The sequence below is a fragment of the Ranitomeya variabilis genome, chromosome 4, assembly GCF_051348905.1.
Source record: "Ranitomeya variabilis isolate aRanVar5 chromosome 4, aRanVar5.hap1, whole genome shotgun sequence".
Lineage (NCBI taxonomy): Eukaryota > Metazoa > Chordata > Amphibia > Anura > Dendrobatidae > Ranitomeya > Ranitomeya variabilis.
This window is the reverse complement of record NC_135235.1, coordinates 643,732,628-643,749,597: the sequence shown is the minus strand read 5'-3', so window position 1 is coordinate 643,749,597 and position 16,970 is coordinate 643,732,628. Positions and strand designations below refer to the sequence as shown.

Genomic DNA, 16,970 nt, shown 5'->3' with positions numbered 1-16,970 from the left:
TTTATATGGAATCCACAAACTATTCTAGGAAAATAGCGCTCCGTCCCTCCCAAGTAGCTCCGTATGGCAAAGTAGTACTGTACAGCCACATATGGGGTATTTCTACATTCAGCAGTAATTGTGGGACAAATTCCGGTGCCATTTTTTACCCATTTCCCAGTATGAAAATGTAAAACTCGGGGCTAACACACAATCTTGTGGTAAAAATGTAAATTATTTTTTCTTCACTGCCCAATGGTATATAAGTCTGTGACACCCCTGTTGTGTCAATATAATCACTGCACCCTTAGATGACTTAATTGAGAGCTTTAATTGGTTAAATGGGGTTCCGTATGCAGATTTACTGCGGTTTTTGTGCGGATTCCACCTGCGGTTTTACACCTGCAGATTCCTATTATGGAGCAGGTGCAAACCGCTGCGGAATCCGAACAAAGAATTGACATGCTGCGGAATAAACAACGCTACGTTTCCTGAGCATTTTTTTCCGCATCATGTGCACTGCGGATTCTGTTTTCCATAGGTATACATGGTACTGTAAACACATGGAAAACTGCTGTGAATCCGCAGGGCCAATCCACTGCGGATCTGCAGCAAAATCCGCAACGTGGGCACATAGCCTTAAACGTATCAGTAGACCCTTTTAACGAATGCAGCTTTATGACATCTGGAGGCTCCAGCACCCATCAGATAGGGATTATAGTTTTTACTCCCATCCGAATGATTCTTAGGGTATGTTTCCACGGTCAGGAAACGCTGCGTGTTTGAAGCTGCGTAGAGCCGCAGCGTCAAACACGCAGCGTCCAGATGTCACAGCATAGTGGAGGGAATTCATGAAATCCCGTCTCCACTATGCGGTAAAACACGCAGGCGACAGATCGGCGTAAACGGACATGTGGCTCGTCTTTTCAGAACGCAGCATGTCTGTTTACAATCCGTCGCCGCACCGTAAATTACCCATAGATAATCATTAGATGCGGTAAAACCGCATCTAATGATTAGTCACATGCTTAGTAACTGCGTAAATGCAGCTTACTAAGCATGTCTCCTAATTTACATGCCGGCTTACCTGCCCCGCCGCCGGAAGTCCCGCGTCCACTGAAGTTCTCACGATAACTTATCTTATCGCGAGAACTGTCGTCCACGTGACCAGGAGATGACTGGTCACTAGTCTGTTTCTCACAATCAGCTGATCAGCTGATTGTGAGAACGCTGCAGTGTAGGCGATCGCTGGAGAGTTATCTCCGGTGATCATCTACAGGCTCTGCTACATCTGGATGTCAGGCATCCAGATGTAGCAGAGCTGGACTCGTCTAGACTGTGTGCACATACAACACACAACATTGAACATACACCATACAACATGCAACATACACCATGTAACATGCAACATACACCATGTAACATACACCATGCAACATACACCATGCAACATACACCATGCAACATACACCATGCACCATACAACATGCAACATACACAATGCGACATACAACATGCTCCATGCGACATGCACATACACCATGCAACATACAACATGCGACATGCAGCATACAACAGGCAACATACAACATGCGACATACAACATGCACCATGCGACATACTACATGCGACATGCACCATGTGACATGCAACATGCACCATGTGACATGCAACATGCACCATGTGACATGCAACATGCATCATGTGACATGCACCATGTGACATGCACCATGCGACATACAGTACATACAACATACATATAGACATACAGTACATACATATAGACATACAGTACATATAACAGAGTACATACTCACCATCAACTTGTCACCTTGATCCCTGAAGCCATTGTCACCTGTAAAAATATTAAAATAATAAACAAACAATATACTCCCTGATCCACAGATATCCAATTAAAATGAGTGTCCCACGACGATCTCCCGTGGAGAGCAGCCACATCAGCTGATGCGACTGCTCTCCAGGGGCTCCAGGAATACAATGATGGAAGGTATCCTTCCACAATGTATTCCCCACAATGTATTCCACTGCCTCTGTGAGAAAATAGTCCCTAGTCTCACTTGTTGCACTGCTGTGTGGGAATATTCCCACGCAGCTTTGCCATAAAGTGAGACCTTGAACTCAGGTAACCTTTTCAGTGATGCACTGCAGGAGCCATTGTCTCTTGTCAGTGTGTCACTGAAGGTCTATAGAGCGGTGACATCACCTGATGTCACTGTTCTATAGGGGAGATCATCATGGGACACTCATTATTAATTGGACTATGGCGGAAAGTGAGTACACGGTTAGTTTATTATTTTAATTTTTTTGCAGGCGATCGAGTATGGTAAGTATGGTTAAATTGAGAATATTAAAATACTTTTTTCTGGTTGTGTCTTTATTTTTTTTAACCCTTTCACTACTATAGGATTAGTAATGGATAGGCGTCTTATTGACGCCTCTCCATTATTAACCAGGCTTAATGTCACCTTACAATAGCAAGGTGACATTAACCCCTTATTAAACCATATCCCACCGCTACAGGGAAGTGGGAAGAGAGGGGCTAAGTGCTGGAATTGGCACATCTTACAGATGCACCATTTCTGGGGTGGCTGTGGGCTGGCATTTGTAGCCAGGGGGGCCAGTAACCATGGCCCATCTCTAGGCTATGAATACCAGCCCGCAGCTGTCTGCGTAGCCTTTCTGGCTATAAAATATAGGGGACCCCACGTCTTTTTTGCAAGCTGATATTCATACTGTAGCCTAGAGAGGGGCCATGGGTATTACCCCCTTCCCAGGCTACAAATATTTGCCCCCGGCCTTTGGCTTTCCCCCTCTGGCGCAGAAAATTGGGCGGAAGCCCACGCCATTCTTTTTCCCGTTTTTTTTGTTTTTTTTAATTAAATGTTCATTAATAAACTAATAAATAAAATAGCCTTGCTATTACATATCTACTAGATGGTGGCCCGATTCTAACGCATTGGGTATTCTAGAATATGTATGTAGTTTATTTACGAAGCGGTGTTAAATCTGGCTGCAATATCGCTGATTGGTCGCGGCTGGCCGGGTGCGACCAATCAGCGAAGCGTGGCTTAAATCCCGCGCCAATTCGCGGCTGGACTGCGCCTGTCGCTGATTGGTTGTGGGCGGCTGGCGCGACCAATCAGCGACGCAGGATTTCCGTTACAGACAAACAGACCCTTAGACGATTATATATATATAGATAATCTATCTATAGATATATTTATAGATAGATATATCTATAGATACATAGATATACTAAACACCGGGCTTGGTATTATCTATCGATCTATCTATCTTCTATCTATTGTATCTATCTATTTTTCTATCTATTATCTATCATATCTATCTATTATCTATCTTTCGATATATCCATCTAGCTATCTATCTATTATCTATCTATCCATCCCATATCTATCATCTATCTGTTATCTATCATCTGTCTGTGTGTGTAAACATTATTCTTCAATGGAGTATGTAAATGAAGAGGTTGGACAAGAATTGACATCACCATTCTTTTTTTTTGTATATCTTTATTGCGCTTACAAAAACACACACAAATCCGCATGAAAAAACGCATCAAAAATGCATGAAAAATGCAGGTGACCTGCCAGTGACCTCAGGTGCAGATTTGGTGCAGATTTTACCTGCGTCAAATCCTGATGCAATCCTGAACATGGAAACATACCCTTATAGTAGATTAGACTATATCCTCCTCCAACAAAATACTTTACCTTGGCTGGTATTGGTAACATACATTGGTCAGATCATGCCCATGTATATTGCTCACTAAAAGTGCCATCTCTTACCAAAACATCACGGTCTTGGCGTCTCAGTGAGCGCTATTATTGGATACATTATGTTATTCGGACATACGAGCCTCCATATCTAACTTCATTGTTGATCATGGAAATGATGATACAGCCACCACAATTAAATGGGAAGCCCTCAAGTGTGTACTTAAAGGGGTATTTATCGAACATGGGTCCCAAATCAAAAAAGAAGGAGGTCAGGCAATCAAACGAGCCGAGAGAGTCACTAATCTGGAGTTAATTCATATAGAGGCTCTCTGTTGTGAATTCCATTTCTCGGACTCCCTCCTGTGGTCATGAATGGTACTTTGGTTAGTTCTGCTCTTGGACTCCCTCTGGTGGCTTTGAGCAGAACTGCTGGTCTCTGAGGTTTGCTTTCTCAGCTGCCCTCGTTTATTGTTATGCTTGCTTCCCTATTTAACTTTACTCAGATCGTTACTTTATGCCAGCTGTCAATGTTTCAGTATTGGTTCAGATCTCTCTTGGACTTCTCTGAGGACCTGTCTACTCCAGCAGAAGCTAAGTCCCTGCTAGTTCATTTGTTGTTACTGCTGCCTGAATATATTTCTTAGTACTGCTAAATTCTAGTCCAGCTTGCTGTCATGATATTTCCTTGCCAGCTGGAAGCTCTGGGGGTGCAGTGTTGCACCTCCACACCGTGAGTCGGTGTGGGGGTCTTTTTGCATACTCTGTGTGGTTTTTTGTAGTTTTTGTGCTGACCGCATAGTTTCCTTTTCTTTCCTCTGACTATTTAGTGAAGTCTGGCCTCCTTTGCTAAAACCTGTTTCATTCCTGTGTTTGTGACTTTCCTCTTAACTCACAGTCAATATATGTGGGGGGCTGCCTTTACCTTTGGGGAATTTCTCTGAGGCAAGGTTAGGCTTCTATTTCTATCTTTAGGGGTAGTTAGCTCTTAGGCTGTGAAGAGGCGTCTAGGGAGAGTTAGGTACGCTCCACGGCTATTTCTAGTGTGTGTGATAGGAGTAGGGTTTGCGGTCAGCAGAGTTCCCACTTTCCCAGAGCTTGTTCCGATTACTAGTTTACTCATCAGGTCATTCCGGGTGCTCCTAACCACCAGGTCCATAACAGCTCTCTCCACTGCAACCCTCAGAGATCTTCTGAAAGCAAGATTAGAAGCTAAAAAAATTACTCGATTCTTCATGTAAACGTTTATTTCAGTTCGGTCAGAGTAAGCCCTTAATGATAAAAAGACCCAAACAAACATTCCCTGTATTAAGAATACTCAAGATAAATTGGTTCATACCTGAAATTGCAAATGTCTTCCATTCATATTATTCGAAGCTATATAGCTTGCCTACATCTGCCCTACACATGGGAAATTATATTAATACATCAGCCCTCTCCAAAAAAATTGGAGGATGAAACAGCAAAATTTCAGGAAAATTATTTTTCACATCAAGAACTAGACACCTCTGTTTGAGATATTACTAGCAATAAAAGTCCAGGGCCTGATGGTTTCACAGCTGAATTCTATAAAGTATTTTTCGAACAATTGTTTCCGTTAATATTGCAATCGTTTAATTCCATATCAGAGTCTGCCTTAATAATAATAAATAATAATAATAATAATAATAATTTTATTTATATAGCGCCAACATATTCCGCAGCGCTTTACAACTTATAGAGGGGACTTATACAGACAACAGACATTACAGCATAACAGAAATCACAGTTCAAAACAGATACCAGGAGGAATGAGGGCCCTGCTGCTCGCAAGCTTACAATCTATGAGGAAAAGGGGAGACACAAGAGGTGGATGGTAACAATTGCTTTAGTTATTTGGACCAGCCATAGTGTAAGGCTCGGGTGTTCATGTAAAGCTGCATGAACCAGTTAACTGCCTAAGTATGTAACAGTACAGACACAGAGGCTATTAACTGCATAAAGTGTATGAGAACATGATGGAGGAACGTGATTATGTTGTTGTTTTTTATTAATAGGCCACACAGGGATAATTAGGTTAATGCGTTGAGGCGGTAGGCCAATCTGAACAAATGAGTTTTTAGTGCACGCTTAAAACTGTGGGGATTGGGGATTAATTGTATTAACCTAGGTAGTGCATTCCAAAGAATCGGCGCCGCACGTGTAAAGTCTTGGAGACGGGAGTGGGAGGTTCTGATTATTGAGGATGCTAACCTGAGGTCATTAGCAGAGCGGAGGGCACGGGTAGGTTGGTAGACTGAGACCAGAGAGGAGATGTAGGGTGGTGCTGAGCCATGGAGTGCTTTGTGGATGAGGGTAGTAGTTTTGTACTGGATTCTGGATTGGATGGGTAGCCAGTGTAATGACTGGCACAAGGTAGAGGCATCGGTGTAACGGTTGGCGAGGAATATGATCCTGGCAGCAGCATTCAGGACAGATTGGAGCGGGGAGAGTCTGGTAAAAGGTAGGCCAATTAGTAGAGAGTTACAATAGTCCAGACGAGAATGAATAAGTGAGACAGTAAGAGTTTTTGCAGAGTCGAAAGTAAGAAAAGGGCGAATTCTGGAAATGTTTTTGAGATGCAGATAAGAAGAGCGAGCCAGTGATCGGATGTGGGGGGTGAATGAAAGCTCGGAATCAAGGATGACTCCAAGGCAGCGGGCATGTTGCTTTGGAGTAATGGTGGAACCGCACACAGAGATGGCAATGTCGGGCAAAGGTAGGTTTGTAGAGGGAGAGAACACGAGGAGTTCAGTTTTTGACAGGTTCAGTTTCAGATAGAGGGAGGACATGATGTTAGAGACAGCGGTAAGACAATCACTGGTGTTTTCTAAAAAGGTCGGCGTGATAACAGGAGAAGAGGTATATAATTGGGTGTCGTCAGCATAGAGATGGTACTGGAAACCAAATCTACTGATTGTTTGTCCAATAGGGGCAGTATACAAAGAGAAGAGGAGGGGGCCTAGGACTGATCCTTGAGGAACCCCAACAGTAAGGGGAAGGTGAGAGGAGGAGGAACCAGCAAAACAAACAGTGAAGGATCGGCCAGAGAGATAGGAGGAGAACCAAGAGAGAACGGTGTCCTTGAGGCCGATGGAGCGGAGCATAGTGAGGAGGAGCTGATGATCCACAGTGTCGAATGCTGCGGAGAGATCCAAGAGAATTAGCATGGAATAGTGACCATTAGATTTAGCTGTTAGTAGGTCATTAGAGACTTTAGTGAGGGCAGTTTCAGTAGAGTGTAAAGAGCGGAAACCAGATTGAAGAGGGTCGAGAAGAGAATTATCTGAGAGATAGCGGGTAAGACGGGAGTGGACCAGGTGTTCCAGGAGTTTAGAGATGAAGGGAAGATTAGAGACAGGTCTATAATTAGCGGCACAATTTTGATCGAGGGAGGGCCTTCTTTCCTCCCCATTCCACAACAGCACATGTTGCAGTCATTCCCAAACCAGGGAAAGATCCCAACTCATGTAGTAGTTATAGGCCTATATTTTTATTAAATGTAGATTTAAAATTATATGCCAAGCTTTTTGCCAATAGCCTTAAATCCCACGTCCCACACTTAATACACCACAGACCAGATATTATTAATCACATACTCAAAAAAACCCTTTAATGATCCTACCGCTTGATGCCGAAAAGGATTTTGATAGGATCTTATGATCTTCTCTCTCTCTCAAACCTTGAGTCACATTGGTGTGGGTCCTGTATTTACTTAAAAAATCTTAGCCCTCTACTACTCCCCCTCAGCCCAGCTAAAAATTAACAGTTCCCTTTCGGCCCCCTTTATTCGACAAGGTTGTACCCTCTCCCCAATATCGTATATCCTGATAATGGAGCATCTTATGGAGGCCATACGTGCTAATCCTGAAATACATGGAGTCAAAATAGCGGGCTCAGAGTATAAAGGCCCCGTCTCACTAAGCGATTTACCAACGATCACGACCAGCGATACGACCTGGCCGTGATCGTTGGTAAGTTGCTGTGTGGTCGCTGGGGAGCTGTCACACAGACCGCTCTCTCCAGCGACCAACGATCAGGGGAACGACTTCGGCATCGTTGAAACTGTCTTCAACGATGCCGAAGTCCCCCTGCAGCACCCGGGTAACCAGGGTAAACATCGGGTTACTAAGCGCAGGGCCGCGCTTAGTAACCCGATGTTTACCCTGGTTACCAAAAAAAACAAACAGTACATACTCGCCTTTCGGTGTCCAGGTCCCTTGCCGTCTGCTTCCTGCTCTCACTGAGATCCGGCCGTACAGTGAGAGCAGAGCGCAGCGGTGACGTCACTGCTGTGCTCTCACTTCTCACTGTACGGCCGGCAGTCAGTGAGAGCAGGAAGCAGACGGCAAGGGACCTGGACACCGAAAGGCGAGTATGTATTGTTTTTTTTTTTTTACATTTACGCTGGTAACCAGGGTAAACATCGGGTTACTAAGCGCGGCCCTGCGCTTAGTAACCCGATGTTTACCCTGGTTACCAGTGAAGACATCGCTGGATCGGTGTCACACACACCGATTCAGCGATGTCAGCGGGGCCTCAACGACCAAAAAAAGGTCCAGGCCATTCCGACACGACCAGCGATCTCACAGCAGGGGCCTGATCGCTGGTACGTGTCACACATAGCGAGATCGCTATGGAGGTCGCTGTTGCGTCACAAAACTTGTGACTCAGCAGCGATCTCGCTAGCGATCTCGCTATGTGAGACGGGGCCTTAAGTGTTCTGCATTTGCTGATGACCTGCTAATTTATTTAACTAATCAACGTATCTCACTTCCTTTACTGATGTCTGAGCAGGCACGTTTTAGTAGTTGATCCAATTTTAAGATCAATCTTGAAAAATTTGAAGCCATGAATATTTCCCTAGTCTTGCAAATGCTGAATGTTCTGAAATCTAATTTTCCATTTAAATGACACTCAAATGATCATATTATCTACTTGGGTGCCCTTATTTTGGCGGACTTATCTGAGTTGTTTGACTTGAACTTTGGCTGATTTTTGTCCAGATTAGAGGGGGATCTTAATTCCTGGAACCGTGGAGTTTTCCTTTTTTGGCCGGGTTAACATCCTCAAAATGACTATATTGCCTAAAATTTTGTATCTACTATAAAAACTATCCCGATATATATGCCATCCTCCTTCAAGATGAGGGTTCAATGTAAATTCAGCCAATTTGTTTGGTGGGCGGGACGTCCAAGAATCCGTAGTACTGTTTTGATGCTTCCAAAGGATTTGGAGGGTATAGGTTTGCTGGGCTGCCAAAGATACTATCTTGCGTCCGCCCATGCAAGAATCTTAGATATTCTGCACTCCGGAGAATCTAAACCGTGGTTACGTATGGCCTATGAGTCTTGTCATACATCAGTTTACACTCTACCATGGACTTGACCTATTTTGGCCCAAAATAACATCCCTATTCCATTTAGTCTTAGGCAAACACTCAAAACTATCCACATTAATGTGTATAAAGGGAATTCTAATTGACCCATTAGGACCTTTATCCCCAATAATAGATAACCCAAGATTCCCATCCGGTGTCTCCTCAAGCCTTTTTCTGGGTAGCTCCAAGAGAAGCCTCTTGCGTCTTTATGATGTGGCCCCTGACGGTGTATTGCTTCCCCTCTCAGCTGTTCTAGGTAAGTGGCGGGGTAGCTCAAAGAATTGATCAATTATTTGCTAAATGTCTCATATTTGAACTACAGTTAGAATTCAGTAGGTGCATGTGCACCATTTGTATTGCGTTCTGACCATAAGCAGTGCTGGCTTCTCCCTTTTTTTTCGTTCTAGGTGATCGTCCACAGAAAGCGAGATATTCTTTTGAATATATTCTCCTAGGGAATTTTTTCTCTACATTTGCCAATCACTTAGAATGGGTGTGCCCCCTTTGTTCACTTGAATCTATGTATGGCTCCCAATAACCCTGTACACGCAATCTCCGATAGCTATAAGCTTCAATTGGATAGTGATCTGGATATGCTTCCCCCTTTTTGTAAGGCGTGGGAAAGGGAGCTCTGTCAAACCTTTACAAGAGAATGATGGTATAACTGTTTCCATCTGTTTCATAAATCTAATAAAGCCACTAATGCTCAGGAAACTAGTTATAAAATAGTATCTAGATGGTATCGTGTTCCTTCAGTCTTACATAAATGGCTCCCGTGAGTATCCAACTTGTGCTGGTGATGTGGAGCTTATGTGGGTTTGATGTTACATATATGGTGGGCATGCCCGGCCTTGGCGGCCTTCTGGGAAAGTGTTCTTAAACCGATTAAAGAAATGATAGGGGTGTCCATCCCTAAAAGCCTGAAAGCATTTCTTTTTGTTTCCCGTGCCTAAGAATTTTTTTTTAAGAAATGGTTATTGAGGCACCTTCTTCAGGCCACTAAGATGGTAATTCCACGACATGAAGTCTTTTGACCCGCCTCCGCTAGAGGAATGGTTTGGGGAGGTGGCTAGAGTTCACCGGATGGAATTCCTGATAGCCCATGCACAAGAGGCAGCTAACAAAATGGCTCTGAAATGGTTTCATTGGGAATCCTTCTTATCCTCCCTGATGTACCAAAATATGGTAAGATAACTTCTATCTTATCCTTTTACGATATTTCATATGCTGGTATCATAATACGTACTCCGTCTGCCTTAGTGATTTGTCTTCGTGGTCTCTATAAATAGTTCTTCTATTTTCTCTTCTCCTTCTTGGTATTTAGTCTAGCAGGTTATCAAGTGTCTTTTGCAAACTACTGTTGATACCGTGTAGAGTTTTTTTTCCTATAACTAAATAATTCTTTATTTCAGTAGCTAATATGCCATATGGTGTGTTTGTATGAACCGGTTGATATGATTGTTTTTGTTGTGTATTATAAAAACAATAACATTTTGAATGAGAAAATCTGATGAAGTTTTAAGTCAAATTTATGCAGAAATATGGAAAATTCTGAAAAGTGTGTAAGCAGAAGGACCGGGCTGGGAATACTTTCCTTGCGCCAGATCCAGAACTGTCGGGGCTGTCTTCCTTGTTGTTCGGGGAAAGCTTAAAACCCCGAACCAACCTTTGCACTTGGCAGCAGGGTGTGTGCCGGAGGATAAAAGGAAAAAGCGCACGCGGCAGCAGGAAGACTTGGCAGGAATATACAGTGTGCAGCAGGGCGAAGTGAGTGCTCTGTCCTTCGAGCTAGGTGCCAAACGCCCCGGGCCCGTGACTGCTGCACCGTACTACCTAAGAAACACTGGGTGTGTGACCGTGAACTGTACTGTACTGTACCTCCTGGTGCATATTTGTTGGGCCACATTGGGCCCCAACAGCGCTGTGGTCTGTGCCTTACTTCCCCACAGCTACCCCTGGAATAAGGATCCTGCAGGAGGCATCAGAGAATAACCACTGCCGCCAGGACCCAGCTCGACGTTGTCTTTAAGACTACACAGGATCAACTCCGCGCTGACCGTTGTTGGCGCCATCGTTTGTTTCTTGGACTCTACAGTCTGGAAGTCTTCTGATCGGATAAGTTGCACCTTAAGAATGTTTACTGCTATAGTAACCTACATTACCCCCAATCTGCATACCCTCCATCTCATATTACCCACATTACCCATGTTGAACTGTCAAGCAAGACTGTGCTCCAGCTGTTGCCTGAGAGTAACAGGAAGCAGCACCTGTGTTTTTCACACTACCCCAACAGTCTATGCATTTAACGATGTCTCACCCAAAACAATTTCTAATTATTGCTGCTCACCAAACAAACAGTCCTCTAACTCTGTAAGTAGTTCTCATCTGAGCAGCTTTGATTAAGCAAGTAGTTTAGCAGTTGCCAACTTCCTGTTGAGGGAGGCAGGACTACAATTTAATTTTTGATTCTAACATTAATTATAATCAAAGAGGATCTGACAATTAAAGTTTAATAATCACCAAGCCCTACTGTCCAGAAGTACATATGCAAATATCAGAGGACTCGGGATGTGCCAATGAAACATTCCCCAAACCATTATTACATCTCCAGAAATGTTGATGTGGCGCCCCAGGGTCCTGGTCGTCACAGTGGTATTGCTTTACTCCAGGGGAGAGTGATGCTACGTCCGGAGGCAAGAAAGGATAACTGTAACCAGGTACCACAAACATGCAACACATTCACACTCCAGGCCACCAGGGGGAGCTTTTGATCCTATTTACTAGGTGACTCTATATATATATATATATATATATATATATATATATATATATATATATATATACAGGGCCGGCGTCAGCACCCGGCGTACCCGGGCAAGTGCCGGGGCCCTGGCGAGATGGGGGGGCCCATTTACGGTGCGCAGCTGCAGCAGGAATACTCACCTCCGGGAGTCGGGACCGTCACTATGGATACGCAGAGTAAGTCACTTCCGGGCCGGGCCTGGGACTGAGTTTCACGCAGCTGCAATACTCACCAGTCACCGCCGGCGCCGCCATCACCATGGATACGAGTCACTTCCGGGCCGGCGGTGGCTCTGTCCTGTCACTTCCGGTGAGAGCCGCTCGTTGTCCTAAGCTCAGAGAAGAGATCCGGCTGCAGGCGCAGGCAGCGCCAAGCAGAAGAAAGAGGAGCAGGAGGCAGGAGCAGCAGTGAGGTGCACGGACGGTGCACCCGGTCCCAGGCAGCAGGCTGTGTCCACAACGGAACAGAAGCAACGGCGAAGTGAAGCAGTGAGTGAAGAGTGAGTCTTCCTCCAAGTTTCTGGTCACAAAGCATTGCGGGGGTGGGTGGGGCCCGGCCGGGGGGTTGGACTCGGATGCAGCCTGCTGTGAGCCTGGTTGTAGTCCTAGCCTAGACTGTCTATAAATGGCTAGCTGAGTTATATACTACGTACGTGCGTGGGCTGGGCTGTGTTATATATACTACGTCACAGCCTGGGCCTGTGCTATATACTACGTGGGTGGGTGGCGTGGCTGCGTGCTATATACTACGTGGGCTGTCTGTGCTATATGCTGCATGGGCTGTGCTATATACTGCGTCTGCGTGGGCTGTGTTATATACTGCGTGGGCTGTGTTATATACTGCGTGGGCTGTGCTATATACTATATGGGCTGTTATATACTACGTGGGCTGTGCTATTTACTATATGGGCTGTTATATGCTACGTGGGCTGTGCTTTATACTACATGGCTGTGCTATATACTACATGGTTGTGTTATATACTACGTGCGCTTTGCTATATATTATATGGGCTGTTATATGCTATGTGGGCTGTGCTGTATACTACTTGTCTGTGCTATATACTACATGGCTGTGTTATATACTACGTGGGCTTTGCTATATACTACATGGCTGTTCTGTATACTACATGGGCCGGGTTATATACTATGTGGCTGTGCTATATGCGCTGTAATATGTTACGTGGGCAGAGCTATATACTACATAGCTGTTCTAAATACTACGTGGGCCGTGTTATATACTACATGGGTTGTTATATGCTACGTGGGCTGTGCTGTATACTACATGGCTGTGTTATATACTACGTGGGCTGTGTTATATACTACGTAGACTGTTATATGCTACATGGGCTGTGCTATATACTACGTGGCTGTGTTATATACTACGTGGCTGTGTTGTATACTACGTGGACTGTGTTATATACTACATGGCTGTGTTATATGCGATCATGAATCATGGTATGTGTTAAAGGGGGGGCCCACTGAGACTCTTTCGCCCGGGGCCCTCAAAAACCTGGAGCCGGCCCTGTATATATATAATCTGGTAGTTTGGAGAGAAAGTTAGTTAGTTCCTGACAGAGCTCCAGCAGTGAGCTCCAGACATCTGTCTGAGGAGGACAGAGTGTTTACGGAGCTGTGCAAGCCCCCAGAACTGGAGCTCCCGGAAAGAGACATTTTCAAGGCAGAATTGATTGCAGCGAGCATGCGTGAGAGGAAGCACAGTAGACGATACCAGAAGGGGACCAGCCCCGAGCAGGCTGCCTCCTTCTGAGGTGCAGAAATCCGGTAGCCGGAATACCGAGGTTGTAAGGACCTCCACGCCTTACATCAGAGACCGGCAGGACAGCTAATTGCATGTTACCTGTCCGCACCCACACCCAGGAGGCACGGTGACACCCCACAGAGCCGGTTCATCTAGCAGACCCTATAAACAGGCTCAAGTCACCAGTTATACGGGTTTTGTCCTATCCTATCTAGGGGACAGAGAGAGAGAGACACATCTGTGAGGACCTTATGTGAAGCTTCTAGCAGTAAGGGACTACACCACTACAGCGCAAAGGAAGGCTTCTATTTTCCACCTGGATAAGGGGACTTTGGATTTGCCTCCGAACCGGCCGGACCCTACCTGCCCTGTGGTCTGGTGCCCTGGACTGTGGCTGCTAAAACCAACATACAAGGTAAAGAGACTGCAATCCTGTGTCCTCGTTCTTCTCTGCACCTCTCACCATACCACCATCTACACACCGGGAGCCCAGGGGATACACTTCACCTGTGGGAAGGTATACCATCCAGCTGCCATAACATCACCCCAGTGGACCCCTTAAAGCAGCGTCGGTCACCCTGACCAAATACCACAGGTGGCGTCACGAACATAAACTTTATCCCTTTAAAGACCTTTCCCTTTTACATGGGCACCCAGGGCCACAGACCAGGTCACAGCCACCGTGACATCCCCCTGTGAACCGCAGGACCCGGTACCGAGTACCTCTAGCCCGCGGGGTGACTCATTGACACCTGAGAGAAAGGACTTTTGCCAAGTTCTGACCCTCCACTCAGTATGATGCAACATAGATCTGAATTCATCTAACTAGACAATGTTCTCTACTGCTTAGTAATATAATTTTTGCACTCTTTAAATTCTCTCTTTTCACTCAGTCAGCAATGGCATTGAAACTGGTCATCTTCTGCTATAGCAAATCAGTGTTAAAGAATTGTACACTTGGAAATGTCAGCTGTAGCACCAATATTGTACGTGACCTGTTCTTCAAAACTATGAATTCCTCTGACATTTCTAAATTCCATACAGGTGTCCCCAATAAATTGGCCATTCAGGGTGTAATACTGGTGAATAAAACAAGACTGAACACAAGACCTTTACAACCTTCTACACACTTCATGACACCTCATCTCTATCTACCTGATGATCCTGAAGAACATTGGGATTTTCTTGTTTACAGGCCTGTGGACGAAGAAGACGGGGACATCTCTCTGGTGTTGTCATCTTACTGGATAGAACTGGAGGAAACACATACAGGGACTGAATTCATTCTTTACATACAGATGATTATAGGCTGTGTGTACTTAGTCCTGTCTATTACCTGGTGATGTGAGGGGCTGGGGAACCTCCATCATGAAGTCCTTGTACAGCTCTTTGTGTCCTTCTAGATACTCCCACTCCTCCATGGAGAAATAGATGGTGACGTCCTGACACCTTATAGGAACCTGTCACATACAATGGTACAGTCATCCCCCCGATCCCTTCATAGCGTACTGCATAATGTCCCAGCATTCCCAGCAGTGTCACCTCTTCAGTCAGCAGCTCAATCATCTTGTAGGTGAGTTCTAAGATCTTCTGGTCATTGATGTCCTCATGTATCAGGGGGTAAAGTGGAGACCTCATTGGGCTCAGGGGTCTTCCACATCCCTCAAACACAGGGGCCTGACAGCGCTCGCTAGAGGTCTTCTTCACTACTGTGTAATCCTGGTTATGGAGAGACACATTAATAAATCTCACCCTAGATATTTCCAGAGTCCTCACCTCTCCAGTTCTGTCCATCTGTTATTCCTATAAAAAAAGAATGATATAATATGACGTCATCAGAATCTCTCACCTCTCCAGTAAGCCGGAAGAGGATCTCTAGGGTGAGGTGTAATATTTTCTCTGCCATCTTGTCCCTGTCCCTATCCATCCTTGACAGGGCAATCAGGAAAATTCTCTTATATAGAGGATTTCCACTGAGAGGATCCGATATTGTAAGGACCTGAATGGGGAGAAGATGACGATGTAACAGCAGAAAGATCCCATGTAAGAAATCTCCTGTTTTAAACTAGCAAGCCAATTGAGAATTAATGAAGCCCCACTCACTTATCATTGAGGGAATGTGGCCTTGATCAGAAATTGCTTCGGATTTGACGCTTCGTATTTAAGCAGCGTCAAAACCGCAGCAGCCAGCTGTGACAGCATAGTGGATGGTATTTCTTGAAATCCCATATCCAATGTGCGTGCATGTTTGCCTGCAGATCACCCGTGGACACTGATATGCGGCACCTCTTTCATAACTGCAACATGTTAATTTCTACTGCGGAGATGCACAGAAATTAAATCAATAGAAATTCATTGAATGCGGTAAATCCGCACGGTTCAGTGAACACATGCAAATTCACCTGCATTCAATAGGTGCCAGCACTTTGGAAGTAGCAAACATGTGCTGCATCCAAAGCGCTGCTACTTCCGGATCGTGGGCACTGTAGTGCAGCGGTGTCCACGCTGTGCAGTGATGAGGCAGGGACCCAAGAAAGTTCAAAGCAAACATAGGTTTTAATGTCCCAAAAATAACTTACAAACAAAAGAAATGGTATCCTCCAGATCACAGCCGGGAAGCAAAACAGTCCATATATGCATCCGGTTGCTGGGGCCGACCGCACCACCATATCATGCTGCGGGGTGCCAGGAGTTTGCCCCACTGGGCTCTGTGTTCCCTCACACGGCAGAACTTTTGCAGAGCTGTTTGCTCTACACCATGCCAACACCCAAACCCCTTCCTGCAGGGTTTTGTTTTCCTCAACTCGATTCAATGACCATAGGCCACTTGTAAGATACGGGCTGGAGGAAACGGACTGACTCCGCTACCTTCCTGCAGTCCGTTTAAAAAATAAAAGCCCATACCGGGTTTTCCATAACAATTCCTTGGCCAAATAACTTAACCAGGTTTCATGCTTACTTTTCACCTGCCTTGTGAACATTTGTCACCATACAGGGGGCCCTGGATAGTGCATCTGCATTTCCCTGTGATTTTCCTGCCCAATGTTCCACTGAGAAACTGAAATATTGCAGGGAATGGACCTATCTGGGACCTGAGCAATCCTCTCTTTTGCGTTTCTCATACGGAAGAGTCTTTACCACTCCCACCACATGTTTTTTCTCTCCACACGGGGTAGAAAATGTAACCTCCGTGGTCGGGTACTCTCGGAGGTCCCCATGTATGCAGACCACACCCACCTTCCATCCATTAGGACTGTCTCCAGCAACCAGGGACCCG

The 16,970-nt window shown here is 45.2% G+C and overlaps 1 protein-coding gene across 3 annotated transcripts in view; it reads right to left on the bottom strand.

Annotated features, from left to right (window-relative positions):
* Positions 1-16,970, bottom strand: part of LOC143767376 (uncharacterized) — a 125,111-nt gene that overhangs the window by 16,494 nt on the left and 91,647 nt on the right. For 2 of the 3 annotated variants that reach the window (XR_013213704.1, XM_077255669.1), the window contains exons 2-5: positions 15,543-15,692; positions 15,236-15,412; positions 15,030-15,153; positions 14,849-14,946 (exon numbers count right to left, since the gene is read on the bottom strand). Coding sequence is in view for 2 of the 3 variants with exons in the window: in XM_077255669.1 (XP_077111784.1) it covers positions 14,849-14,946; positions 15,030-15,153; positions 15,236-15,412; positions 15,543-15,692 (549 nt within the window). In the remaining variant the exon portion in view is untranslated. The remainder of the gene's footprint in view (positions 1-14,848; positions 14,947-15,029; positions 15,154-15,235; positions 15,413-15,542; positions 15,693-16,970) is intronic. The other variant, XM_077255670.1, reaches the window with a different exon arrangement.